This window comes from Anser anser (assembly GCF_964211835.1).
Source record: "Anser anser genome assembly, chromosome: 2".
NCBI classification, from domain to species: domain Eukaryota; kingdom Metazoa; phylum Chordata; class Aves; order Anseriformes; family Anatidae; genus Anser; species Anser anser.
Window position 1 is genome coordinate 105,281,277 of NC_139721.1, and position 14,984 is coordinate 105,296,260.

At 35.6% G+C, this 14,984-nt stretch overlaps 1 protein-coding gene across 21 annotated transcripts in view; it reads left to right on the forward strand.

Annotated features, from left to right (window-relative positions):
- CNTNAP2 (contactin associated protein 2) overlaps positions 1–14,984 on the forward strand; it is a 1,168,055-nt gene that overhangs the window by 651,846 nt on the left and 501,225 nt on the right. For 20 of the 21 annotated variants that reach the window (XM_083826978.1, XM_083826979.1, XM_083826993.1 and 17 more), the window contains one exon: positions 3,690–3,839. The exons of the other annotated variant lie outside the window; for it this stretch is intronic. In XM_083826978.1, the coding sequence (XP_083683104.1) occupies positions 3,690–3,839 (150 nt within the window). The remainder of the gene's footprint in view (positions 1–3,689; positions 3,840–14,984) is intronic. 21 annotated transcript variants of the gene reach the window in all.

The window sequence follows — 14,984 nt, forward strand, 5'->3', positions numbered from 1 at the left end:
TTATAGGGGTAAATAAGTTTAATACAGTGCTTCTCCAATCATGCCTCTAACAGGCAGCTTACAGGCAGCAGTGTGTCTCCTTAGTATACTTTGATAAATGCTGTGCACACAAAGTTCTGTCTGCATGGCATTAGACTTTGCTGGTAACCTGTATCTCTCCTCATACTTTGATTTCCATTCAATCTGCTCAGCAGATCCATCTGCACCGCTGGTTCACCTTCCCCCTGCCTGGTTCTTTCCTTGAGTCATGGGAATGATTCATTTTTTTTAGAGTGGTGCTAGTGAGCTTGTGGTGCTGGCTGGGGAGCAGGGCTGCAGTCACTCCCAGCAGCTCCGCTATGTCGCCCCTTCCTCCTCACACCTCTCCCCTGCTCCAGACTGGGCTCTCCAGGGGCTGCAGGGCAAGCTCTGCTGGGCGCCTGGAGCACCTCCTCCCCTGGCTGCTCGCAGGGCTGCTTCTCGCACTCCTTTCCTCACTGCCGGGCAGTGTTTGGTCCTTGCTGAGCTCCGCTGTCCCCGAGGAGCCCACCCGTGGCCGAGGGGCTCAGCCGGGCCCTGTGGTGGGGCCGCTGGAGCCAGTATGGGGCAGGCCAGGCCTCGCCTCACAGAGCGGCCTGGCAGCCCCCTGACATTGCCTGGGCACCTGCACCCAGTGTTGTATGTATATTTATATCTAATTCTGTTTAAATGGGCTGAAAAGTTTTATCTATTTGGTTAACAATCTCAAAAAAATTTATAAAAGCATGAAAAGAAGTGTCCATAAAAGTGGGAAAAGTCAGCGTTTTTGGAGAGACATTTTTTGTGTAAATACATCAGACAACGCTGAAACATCAGTACAGAAGCAGGAGAAAACTAGTGACATTTCAGTACTTTTGGGAGACACATATTTAGAACTCACTAGAAGTGTGACATAATTTCTCTAGCTACAGTTTGTCAAGGTACCAAAGCTTATCCTTGGATATAATATGAATTATGGTACAAGGTACACCAATGCATTTTTTTTTCCTCACAGGCTATTGTTTTGTTTCTGTAATATTCCCCTATCCAAGGAATGCTTTAAACATACTTCCCTGTAGACTCATGAATGAACGGCGTGTGCTACCATTTTCATCCCTTGTGTTTTAATAGCAAAGATTTAATTTTGTCCGGAAGTCTCTATTCATTGTTATTGAGTTCAGGGCCACAATGTTCAGGGCAACAATTTGATAAAACCGAAATGGATTTTTTTTTTTTTGATAGGTCATCCTAAGATGTAAAATGGGGATTCTAACTATGATGTAATAAACTTCAGTTGTAATAGAATAAATATGCTGTCAAAATTTTGTCTTGGAACTCTATAAAACAACATATCTTCTTCCTTTTCCTTTCTGAGTTTGTCCGTAGAAAATAATTTTGTGTTGGTTGAAATAAAATGTTTTTCTGTTTCTTATTTGCTTGCCAAATATAATGAAAATGAAAAAGCAGCTCACAAATAGAAAGAAAGCTTTACTCATGTTTAGTATATTAGCTCTTTCATCTCTTCCTACACTAGACTGAATAAGCTCTGGCAGAAACATTTTTTACTGATACATTTTTAAGAGGCATATGCCACTTTTATTCACACTAATAAATATTCCAAGAATATTCCAATATATAACAGCTTCTGTGTTGTATGAGTACTTGATCTTGTATCTTAAACACATAGAAGCATGTGGAAAAAAATAAAATAAAAAAATCATTAAATGTCTAGGTATACCTGTTTGCCATGAGCATTATTCCTTGTTCATAGATGACACTCCTTGGAATATTTTGAAATTTTGTCTTCCGTTATACTTCTGCTGATATTACACATCCCCTTTAATTTCAGAAACAGCATATTGCATTACACTGTGGTTTATTTTGGCTAAGTTTTCATAAATGACTTGGATGTAGGACTGAAAGGTATATTGAGTAAGTTTTCCTATAATATTGATTTGGGAGGAGCTGTTGATTCCGTTAGGGGTAGAGATGTCTTGCAGAGAAATCTTGACAAATCAGGCAGTTGGGCAACTGCCAACAATCTGAAGTTTAACAAAAGCATGTGCCGGATTTTTCACATGGGAAGGGGCAACACTAGATATAGGTACGGACCAGAGGATGACAGGCTGGAGAGCAGCCCCTCAGAAAGGGACCTGGGCATTTTGGTTGACAGCAAGTTGAATATGAGTTGCGTGCCCTGGCAACCAAAAGGACCAGCAGTGTCCTGGGGTACATCAAGCACAGCATTAATAACTGGTGGAAGGAAGTGATTGTCCCAGTCTGCTCTGCTGGTGTGGCCTCACCTTTTTAATATTGTGTGCAGTTTTGGGCACTATGGTATAAAAAGGACTTAAAACTATAAGACAGTGTCCAAAGTAGGGCTGCAAAAATGGTGAAGAGCAGATGAAGTCACTTGGATTGTTCAGCCTGGAGAAGACTGAGGGGAGACCTCATGGCAGCCTTCAGCTTCCTCACAATGGGGCGCAGAGGGACAGGTGCTGGATTCCCCTCTGGTGACCAGTGATAGGACACAAGAGAATGGCATGGAGCTGAGACGGCAGGTTCAGGCTGGATATTAGGAAAAAAGTTCTTTACTGAGATGGTGATTGGGTTCTCCAGGGAAGTGGTCACAGCACCAAGCCTGCTGAAGTTCAAAGAAGCCTTTGGACAATGCTGTCATACAAATGGTCTGATTATTGGGTGGTCCCATGCAGATCTAGGAGTTGGATTTGATGATCCGTGTAGATCCCTTCCAATATTCCATATTCTAGGATTTTATGATTCTAAAGTACAGCTTGCTAAGGTGAAAGCACCTTTATCTAGGTGGAGAAAAAATGTTGTTTTAAAGAGGTGCTATGATTTGGAATTTGCTTTTACTAGAGTATTTGCTACTTATTTGCTGACATCACCAAACCTACCTGCAAAATAATGACGAGAACAAGCCAATACTCTTTTGCTGATCTTAAATGCCAGCTTAATATGCTAGGCAAAATTGCTTCCTGACACGTGCTGAAGACAATGAAAAAATATTTAAGTCCTGTTGTTTTTTAAAAGTGAATGGACAGATCCATGTACATCAGTGCTGTCAGTATAGGATGATGTTCCCCTAAGATTCAGGTTTTTGGTAGACATTTGCTGTTTTTCTAATGGCTTTGTGACTAATGCCACATCTCAATGAGAGCATTATTTGTGAACTCACCTTCCACATGAGTCTTTTCCCTTCCTCTTTTTTCTTTCCTTTTTACTGGAAATATCTGGCTTTTGATAGAGTCAGCAATCACAAGCATAATATGCCCTGTGTGGGCTTGTTACTGGCTATAATTAAATGGTTTAATCAATGTATTTTCCTTTTAAACCTGGTCATAGAAACAATTAAGAGATATTCCTCATTAGTAAAATATGGAATATGGCCTTTTGAAGGGTAAGGTGAGCGATAACATGTATATTTAGAAATAATTATACCTGACAAAATGAACAGTTTAGTAGTTGCAAGACTTGTATTTATGATGATAATGTTAATTTTTTGGTAATAGTTACTTTAAAATAGCACCTCATTATCACTAAAATTAATTCATTTCTGAAGTAGGCTACATTGGAAATTACATTATGAGCTTGGGAGAGACACACTAACCACTTACAGACAATAAATATTGCACTAAGTAAAATATTCCAATGTTTTCTGTTCTTCATAGGCTCTGGTCTCAATGATGGGCAGTGGCATGAAGTTCGATTCCTAGCTAAAGAAAATTTTGCTGTTCTCACCATTGATGGAGATGAAGCTTCAGCCGTGCGAACAAACAGCCCTCTGCAAGTTAAGACTGGAGAGAAATATTTCTATGGAGGTAAAAAAATATCAGAACAAAATCTGCTTATAGTTCTGTTCTCTTTTAAAATGGCTAGGTGCTGCTTGTCAAAAAAAAATAAAAATAGTAATAATACTAAGCTTAATTTTACTTTTAAGAATCTTTTACACCTCCTTGTCCTTGCAAAAGAAACCCTGAAAAATAATGTGCAAGAGATAATCCAGTTTAAAGTGATTTCCCAGATCTCCCCTGAATATTTCAGAGACCATTCTCTGAATAGGGAACTTCCCAATATTAGTAGTCTAATTAAATGGCACTGAGAAGAGAGATAAGCTTATCTTTTCAAATTTGGAATCTTGAAGACAAAAAAATATCACTGTTCAGTATGGGTCTTAACAATTTGCTCATTTTTTAAGAGCTGTTGTGATTATGAGTAGTTGAGTGCTTTCATAAATTGAAGCCTTACATTTCTCAGTATTTCTGTCCATTAATAGTGCATACACCAAAAAAGAGTTCTTTCAGATTATGGCTTGAATATATTTGATACACTGCTATCTTATAGAGGAAGGTTGTTAAGAGTTTTTAAACTCTTGTACAATTATTATATTTGTACTTCTAGCCAGGTTTGTTTTAAACATCCAATTCAGTAATGACTTGCAGTCTTTATTCAACCAGAATTCTTTGTGAGAGCAAATGCTAAGATCAAAAAAGAGTTGTAAGTTGTACCTTTGAAGTGTTCCACACATGTGAGGTTGCACATTAAACCTTTAGACAGATAACACAAATTTTGAAAGTAGAATTTATCAGTGTTGAAAACTGATTTTTTCAAACACGGCTAATCAAAATAAAATGCAAATGTAGTACTATAAATAGTATTAACAAGCAATAGAAAGGTTATTGAGATATGAAGTACTGTAAGTAGAAAGGGAAAGAATCCTTTCAAGGTTATTCTCATTTCATTATCTCCTATCAGTTGAATCATTAAAAATACACGTAGAAATTAGTGTTTAAATAATGTTACAAACTAACATAGCTAATTAAAAATAGATTCTAGTCTTGCAGATACTGATACCACACTTCCAGGAAACACTGTAGCAATGATGATAATGCAGTCTAAGGCAAATATTACCAGTTTAAAGTTGATCTGTCACAAAAGGTGAACTTCTCTGTTGCTGCAACATCCATCTTTTCCAATGTCCTTACAATGTCCTTAAGTCAGCTAACGTCCTGAATAGGTTCTTCTCTCTCACTCTCTCTCTCTTTTTTTTTTTTTTTTTAGGATACTGACTCTGATAAAAATTCTAGCATAAACAATTGCAACATGCTAAAGCCTTTCAATTTTCTCATCAAAACACAATGCTGTCACTTTGTCAGAACTGTCTAAGACATTCAGATTAAATGAAGTTATTAAGCATACACAGAACAAAATGAAAAGAAATGCCATACATAGTATCTTCAGTGATATTCTGTTAATTTTGATAGGCAAACTCCCCAGAACACTATTACATTTCTGGAGAGACACTGAGAGAGATTTTTTTCTGAAATGCCTTTTCTCTCTTTGGCTTGTGAGGGATAGATTTTGTAGTTTCTCTAGGCATTTTTTTATATCCTTTTCTAAGTCAAATTGCAGGTTGCTTTGTTGTAATTTCAGTTGGATTCTGAAATCTGAACTTGAAGTTGTTGGCCTGTACTTTATAATTCCACCATCCTTCATTAAAAAAGTGTACATGTAGATGTTTTAGTGTGACATGCAAGTCAATCATGAATTCTCTGAAATGTCATTTCCACATCTGTTCACTGAGATCTGTGGTCCCTTTGCATAAGCTATGTGGTGTTTTGTTTTGTTTTGTTTTGTTTTTTGTTTTCCTCATTATCGTTTATAACCTGAAAGCTCTTCTAAAAATATATCAAAAGGATAACAGTGTCCTAACCTTCATATCCCCTTTTATTTCTAAATAAGGAGTCTGCATTTGTGACACTGCACTTTTGCATTTTAACTGTCTCAAGCTGTGAATCTGAGAAAGCTTTATTTCTGACTTAGATCTGAGGAACCCATTTATTTTGGTATACTCCCATAAACATTCCTATATGCATATACAAGTTTGTTATTTTGCTATATATATCTGTTGATTAGAAATCACTTGCATCTTAAAGTCAGTTTTCTTTATTCATAACAGCAACTTAATCTTTGTATTCACAATCTGCATCTTAGGATGTTAAAGTATTGCTCTTCTATTTCCTTCTATAGTGTATGTGTTCCTCCTTATATTTTTCTATATTAGCATTCAATTTATGGTTGCTAATATATAATACTTGCAAGAAAAGAATGAAGTGAGAAAAGTTGGGAATTTCAAACCTTTGTAAAACTTCATAATTGTCACCAAATAAAGGGTTTTAATTAGTTTCATTAAACTTAAAGGTAAGTTCAGATAACAATCTGTCAAATACTTTTTTCTGCAAATATGCATAAGTGGTTAGGGAAGGGACAACTGCCTCTTGAATTCAGAGGTTCACATATTTGTTTTTGTAAACTGCTTTTGCCAGATGGATAGCAAAAAGAATGATCAATTCTTTGATGATTATAAATTTTCAGTATGAATAGAAATCCAGAGGTTTCTTTGATCTGAGTATAATAGTTAAGGGTATTATGACTATTTAAACTTTGCATATTAAAATTCAAACATTTGTCACAAATGCAAAAGTTAACTGACCATCTTTAAACATAGTAATGTTATGATATTCATCCCATCTCAATGTTATATTTCCTGATTTTACAAAATGCTGAGAAAGCTCAGTCCATTAAATATATGTTTGGAGAGTTTGTACAGCGTTTCTAGAATTCTCTGAATGCATATACTCTTCTGATGTCAATTCTCTTATTTCATCCTTGAAAGGGATACCACATGTATGCAAATGCTGTGTTCTCCAAATTTTCCGTTACACTGACTTCAAAATAAGTGTCTCTATTTATGTTATGGTCTCCTAGTGTCAATATAGCAAATACATACTATATGCAGTGGTGATGTCTTTGCTGAACAAAAGCTTAATGGTTGCATTTCAGCAATGCAGTGCAATATTGTTGCACGTATACCTTGGAGAATTTAAAGAGAAAAGTAAAATGGGTACTGCTTCAAAGTAGTAAGGCAAACATTAGATAGACCTGTTCTGTGAAGATAACTACAGCATAAGAGAAAAACCACAGATTTCACAGTGATGTCTGAAAAAATCCTTCATTTGATTCATAGCATTTTGACGGGAACTTGATTATGATCAAGTCCTACATAACAATATAAATAAATAGGGGGAATGTAGAGACCCAGGATGGTTGTAAATTGCTTTTTGGCATTAGAAATTTTAGAACAGGCAGGAACAAGCCTGTAAGTCAGAGTTCTCCCTCTCTCTGTACATGCATCTGGGTATAGTAAGGAAAAGTTGAATATGGTGTAGACACTGAATGGATTAACAAGAGTATCTGGTTTGGACACGGAGAAGTATACTGGGCCTGTAATTTTCAGCAGTGTTGGCCTTTTGGAGAAAGCAGACCTGACTGACACTCTCTGAAATCACATTTTCACTCAGAACTTATTCCTAAATGTGTTCCAGTTATTCCTCAATTTGTTCCTTTATTTGCACAGAAATGCTTGTTGTTGACATGTTGTTTTACAACTTGTACAGTAATTAATATTTGAATAAAGGAGATGTGTAAATCAGAATCTTTTGTGATTTCTTCCCACAGAACTAGGTTTGAAACTTTTACAGTTTTAAAACACAGCAGTAAATCATAAGAGGATTCTCCATTTCTCTGTTAGAGAATAAATCATTTTCAGTACGGATACAGTCTTTTTTATTTTTTTTCAATTCCTTTGTGCCTCTCCTGTGCTGTCTCCCAGCACTACTAAGATCCTGACAGGGGACAGACAGTGAAGATGTTTTATTCAAGTCTGAGCTAGAGGAAGTTATGCCAAAGATGGGGTATTTCCGTAGACTGTGTGAATGTGTGCTGTTGTATTTGGTAGAGTGGGTGCTAACTGCCCATTACCCTTCTGTATAACTCTTCTCTCCTCACTGTTTTTGTTTTTCTTCTCTGTCTTGTCTTGAAGTTGGGTTTTGGGAAAGAAGTGAATTTCCTTTTCCTACCTCTAGAGAATGACGTTTCTTTCTTGTTTCCAATTATATGCATAAAACAAGAAGTCAGAGTAGAGAAAGTGAATTGGAAAGTTAAAACAAGTCCTAATTTATACTGTTGGAGATAAGGAGCTGTTATGAGGCATCTTAAGCTTGCACCTAACTACCTAATAGCCTAGGGCCCAGAGGAAATAGTTGATTAGAGACATAATTTTGACTTGTTTCTTAGAGCATTTCATCTTAATTGTGTCTCATTTCCATCTTCAATTTCACGGGCTTAAAATGTGAGAGTTTTCTGTTTGGGGAGGTGAATCTTCAGTGAGAAAAAAGGTATGCAGTAAGCATCTGTCAATCCACTGCGCTCCTTTTTCTGACAAGCAAAGATGTATGGACTATGTAGTAAATTTCCTATGAGGCACTTGTTTGTGGCATATAGTAACTTCCTTTCTGTACGACTGTACAAAATGTGCTCTGGATGGAGTCTTGTTCCTGGAATAGAATTCGTTTCTGAAATTTGCGTTGCTCTAAAATCCTACAGAATTATAGGAAAGGAAGGAAGAGTGGGGAGAGAGAAGTCAAGCAAAATAGAAAAAACACCTTCCTCCGTTTCACATATGTGGTGCTTTTCTGTGTAAATCTTCCTTTCTTAAAACCTATCAACTATAACCTAAGTCTTTGGGTGGTGTGCCTACATTTTTATCGAGCTACCCATTGTTATCATTGTGTGAGTCAGTCATTAGCAGTTGTTACAGTCATGGTTCCTCATTGGTATCACTGGGACTTCAAAAGCACTCAGATCATCTGAATTACAAGTATTATCAGATATCAAGAGTTGGAACGGACTATACTTTTTAGCAGCCATCTTGCTTTGGACTGTTAAATCCAGAACATTTTAAAGTCAATAGATGAGCAAAGAATGCAAATATGCAGAATTTACCTGAGTAAAACAGGGAATTGGTTTTGTTTACCTATTTTTTCTTTTTTCTTTTTGGATCTTCATTTGTCTTCACTGTTACATTTAGACAATTAATAAATAATAAAAGTAAACACAGGCAATTGTAGGCATCTAAATCTCTCTCTGCAATTTAATACATAATTCAAATTCTTGATAATCTCATCTGCTCTCTTCCACAATGAACACTGAAACAGCTGAAAGCATACTTATTGTTTGCATCTGAAAGAAATGAAGAAAGTGAAATCGATCAACGCTGCCAATTAACTCTTGAGTTTCATACCTTTCATCATTTATAGTTTTGTTTGAATGTTAGACATATGAAACCAGATAAAATAATGTTGACATACTTTGATTAATTTTCAGGAATGTCAAGAATATTGTTGGTGATGTTATAATACATCAATCCACCAACATGTTTGCATACAACAGTACAAACAGAAATGCTGGATGTAGATGGATGTCCTGAAGAAAAAGTGCAGGCAGGAATCTGATACTCTGTGTAAGCAAATACAAGACCAAATGTTTGATAATGTGAGTTTAGGAATGGATATATGGGAGTATGAGTCTTGCTGGAATAACTTCAGCTTTTGAGCAAAGGCTTATTAGAGATGAGAAATGTCTGCTCACTGAAAAATGCATGAATGAAGTCTTCAAGTGTACTCTCCTTGTTATACAACATCAGTCTCTTGCTAATATGAAGATATTCATCACAGTGTATATATCTGGAAGTTTTTCAAAAAAAAAAAAAAAGAAGGAACTGAATCTTGTTAGCTTCATTTTACTCTCCCCCTTCCTGAAATCATTAAAGTAAATTTCTGTGTGCAGCAGATATAAATAAATAAATAAATAAATAAATTTCAATTGACTTTATTTTCTCTTATTGACATTTAAAGCCAAGAAAGACCAAACAACAAGATGTGGAAAAAAAAAAAAAAGAACGTGTAAAACGTGTAATACAGAATAAAATGCATTGACCTGGGAAGGAGTAAGTGGAACTTTATTGTCTCTAATTCTGTCTATATAAGATTGATTTCCTTTTCCACTAAGTACAGTAGTCGTATCATTGCCTAAGTTTCAGTCAGAAGCAAACGCTATCAAGTCCCTGAGTGTTACAGAAAATTTATTTACAAATAGAGGAAATACCCTACATTGTATAGCTCTGATTCCATAGGGAAAAGAAAGGACTTGTAGAAGTAAATAATTCTTCTTCTAAAAGAGAAAAAAATGGAGAAAGAAATATCTGGTGGAGACTCAGAAGTGACCTACTGGAAAGACACTCCAAAGTGGCAATGAAACTTATGCCCTCCTATATGTCTCTTTTGCTGATACCTTAGTAGGTCAAGATGCAGGTTTTCAGCTGCAGTAGCTGGACATTTTTCCTACAGGAAGAAAGAGAGGGTATTCAACAGACAGTGAATATTGGGAAGGCTAGCCAGTATTAATTGCTAGGCAGTACTAATAAGGACTATATGTTTTTAGAACACTGAAAATAATGTAGTCTATTGATGGCATTAAGAATCGTAAACATGTCTGTCTCAGCTGAATTGAATTGTGAACAATAAGCACATATTTTTTCCCAGTGTTTGAAAATAATCACAATGCTAAATAGTGGAGAATTATAATTAATAATGACATAGCGTATCAATGACTTAACCTGTTTTGCACGGCATCATGGTTCTGCTTCTAGATGTATGAATGTGCCTATTGTCAATCAACAATCAATCACAATTCAACTACACATACACACACACACACACAAAAGCTAAGCTAAATTCCTACTACTATCGATAGACTGTATTGTTTTCAGAGCCTTTTCTTGTTTTAGAAAGTGACTTACCGATCTTCTTGGCATGTCAGTGTTTCTGAGTGGACTTTCCATATATAGTAGTATTAGTGATTCTCTTCTTTAAAATGATAGAACCTACGTCAGTCTCCCCTTTTCCTCCAACCCTCTCTAAACTTGAGCCAAATTTTTTCATTTCACTTTTTTAAGGGTATAATTAAACAACTATTACTATTGTAAAAAACAAACTAACAAAAAAAAAAAACACCACTATGCAAGAAGTTGCCTACAGGCCACTGATTCTGGTGACAGACAGATGACTTTTGTGTTCAGAAAATTTACTTCTGTATATAATTATGAATGTGAATAATTTTGGAAATCTAGTTTAGTGAGTTATAAATATGTAACAGGAAGACAATATCAGGATACATTCCAGAACTCACAAAAATATGTTTGTGAAAATGGGAGATAGAGAAAAAATAGTTATACTGGTAAGGAACTTGCTTCTGACGTATATAATCTGAGCTAAGAATAGGTCTCAGTGCTGGTTGTAAATACTGGCTCACATAAGAAACCTGACTGAAATACCAATTAAATTTATAATTACTGTCTGGTGCTTCTACTATATAAGCAAACTGCAGGTAGTTCTTTGTGTCTAGGGCAGGCAGTCAATTAAATTCTTGCATGTCTACTAAATCCAAGAATGTTATTATCACCTTTCACTGAAAACAATAAATTGCATCGTAAAGAAGTAGCTGTCTAGGACTCTAACAGGAACACTTATTAGTGGTGCTTTTGTAAATCGTGAAGTAGATTTTAAGGACTTATCTCTTTCCAAAGAAGGAACTTCATTCAATCTCACAGTCAGTAGCTTAGAGCTGATTTGTCTGCATAAATTGGCAAAATTGTACTATGAAGCTGAAACAATCATTCAAATCCTTATTTGCCTCTTTGTTTTCTCTTATCAGCAAAGCATTGAATTTTCCTGTATAATATCTAGCAGTGTGAGGTAACACATTGGAGATCCATAACTCTCCACTGTGGGTTTTTGACGGGAACCAGCATATTGCCCTGTTTAAAAGGCCATAGTATGTCTACTTTGAGTTTAATTTGGAGTGGACAGTATTCTGGTAATGAAGTACTAAATACAAAACATTGATGATCTCTATATGAGGGAATTGATAGTTAACCACAAAACCACTAGACCAAGAGCTGACAGGGCTCTTCTGACCAAGTCGGACAAGAGCGTCCTACATAACAATCTGGCTGGACTTATAGGCAGAACTTTAAACTGGATTTAGTAGGGGAAGGAGTCCTGAATGATAGAGAAGAGCCGGGGACTGATACGTTAGGAAGCAATAGAGAAGCACCTTATCTCAATTAGAAATTGAATTATCTCAAAGGAGCCTGCCAGAGTTCAAGAAGCATTTGGACAATGCTCTCAGACACATGATCTGATTTATTTATTATTTTAGGTGGTCCTTTGGGGACCCAGGAGTTGGACTCAATGATCCTTGTGCGTCCCTTCCAACTCAGATATCCTATGATTCTATGAATACTCCTCTAAAAAGGTGCTCCTCTAAAATGTGATGTGGCTGATAGCCCAGCTGAAGTGTCTTGTAGAACTTTTTCCAAGTATATGAGACCTCAAAATACATGAGATAATATTTGAAAATACTTCATTTCCTTCTTGTATTTAAGTTTCATTATTCTTATTGACCACACTACGCAAGTCATTTTCTCTACGTGCTTTACATATGATGTACGTAGGTACAAGCATCTCTGCGTTAAAATCATCTTTTTTTTTCTAAAAGATTAATATTAATTTTTTAAAACTTAATCCTTATATTTCGTCCAATGAATTGGAAGCTTTAGGATACATTACTTTTCACTTAATTAGGTGTATTGTGGTTTTGCTGGCATCATAGTCAAACTGAATGGAATTTTGAAGAGATGTGTAGGTCCAATATACTCATAATTTTCATTTGTAGGAATGGGTCACCCAAAATCTGAGCTTCTTGCTTCTTTTTGAACTCTCATTTATACTTACTGTCTGTGCAATTCATGTTCTCCATAGATAAGAGCTTTTCCTTGTTTCATTTTTATTGCATTTTTAATATGCCTCTTATTAAGAATTTAGCTAAAAGAGAAGAGAAAACTTGAGCGAGAAAGAAAGTTTCCCACATTTTATTGTTTAAATACCTTAATGACCATGGTGTTAGTAAACACTACTTACGCTGTTAATGACTCACAGTTATTTTGTATATGATGAAAAATGATGAAAGATCTTGAGGTAACGTAAAGAGATGGAATGGTGCATACCTTGCTTGGTGCGTGTTGAAGAAAGGTCACTGAGGAATAATAAATGAATCTTAAATCTTCTGGAGGATGGCAGGAGAATGGCAGTGCTCTTTTTGTCAGTTATATGTACCTTTTTCATGTTTAAATAGATTTTATTGTATTTATGACCTCAACAAAAGTCTAATAGGACAGGTCTTAATAAATGCAGTAGGTGATCTTTTCAGGAATTCTACAAATATCAGGAATGAGCCTGTAGTCATATCTCATGCTATTACCCAGAAATAGAAAAATATCACTGTGTCGTATCCATGTATCATTTAGTAACTGAAATTCTCATTTGCATCAATGGCTTAAAAATAGTAATTCTTGTTCCTACTTTTGATATGTGTCATAAACCACTAGGATAGGCATACGACATCACACATCCGTGCATGCATACATACATACACATTAAAAATGCATTCAACAAAACTACCCTGATTTTATAGAGAACCCTAAACCATTTTTCCTAGCACTTAAACATTTTGATATTCAAATGAAGAAGAAAGCTCCATAGATAGCGCTATCTACCTGTAGAAACAATTCCTGAATGTCACATAGGAATGTCCTGAAATTTGAAACTTTCTGTTGCTGTCTCTGTTCCATGCTTGGATCGGTAACTGGGAAGTTCTTAAATTGGAACCAGAATGTGCCCCATGGAAAGCCTTTACAGTTTTCCGTCAAAGCCTTTTGCAGTAATGTTCAGGCAGCACAGTAGATATGTGTCCCCCCAAAAGTGACTTCTTTTATACATATTTTGTAAAATTAATATTCGGACATCTGAAATGACCTTGCGTTGTGGTTTGAACTGACAAGAAGCTAAGTACCACACAGCCATTTGCTCACTCCCCTGCAGTGGGATGGGGAAGAGAATCAAAACAAGATAAAGGTCCAAGAACTCATCAGTTCATCAGTTGAGATAAGGACAATGTAATAAGAAAAGGACAATTTAAAAAGTAACATTAAAAAAGTAATAGCAACAACAGCAACAACAATAATAATAAACAGTGATGAAAAATGCAATTGTTCACCACCAACTGACGCCCAGCCAATCCCCGAGCAACAGCAGCTCCCCCTGTCCACTCTCCCTAGTTTTATTGTTAAGTATGACATCAGATGGTATGGAATATTTCTTTAGTCAGTTTGGGTCAGCTGACTTGGTTCTGTCCCCTTCCATCTGCCTGTGCATCCCTAGCCCAATCCCACAGCATAAGAAGCCAATCCCACAGCATCAGAAGCCAAAGTCCTTGACTCAGTGCAAGCACTGCTTAGCGATATCTAAAATGTGTTATCAGCATTTAACATGGTGAGGTGAAAGCTTTAATCTGCATGAATGATATGATATTATTTTGGTTTTGTGCTTCTGTCAAAACTTTTGTGCCTCATTTAATGCACCCTGCTATTTATAGTTTTAGTCAAGAATTATTATTATTATTATTATTATTTCAAAACTAAAATCAGGTTTCATAATAGCTCTTCTTTAACAGATTCCTTCTGTATTGTGTCTGTTGACTAATTGTGATTTTTATCTAACGTGCTTCACAGAAATAGTGAATTCCATAGAGTACATGTGTATGATTATTTATATATATACAGTACATAATTATATACATATAATATATATACATATAAATAACATAAAATGCATCCGTATATATGATTTTATGTATATTTGTTTATATATTTGTTTATATTTATATTTATATATATTTATATTATATATATATATATATATTTGTTTATATATGATTTCCAGTTTGCGATACATTAATTAGTTACATAAATGACCCCATCAGAGAACAGTGAAAATACTACATGACTTACAGACAAAACCAAGATAGAATGAACTCTTAATTGCTAATATAATATGTCTGCAGACTGAAAATTAAATACTTATTTACTCATTGAAGGAATTCAGAACTAATTTCCTATAATAAATAAATATTTTTATGATCTCCTTTATGAAAAAAAAATACTATTT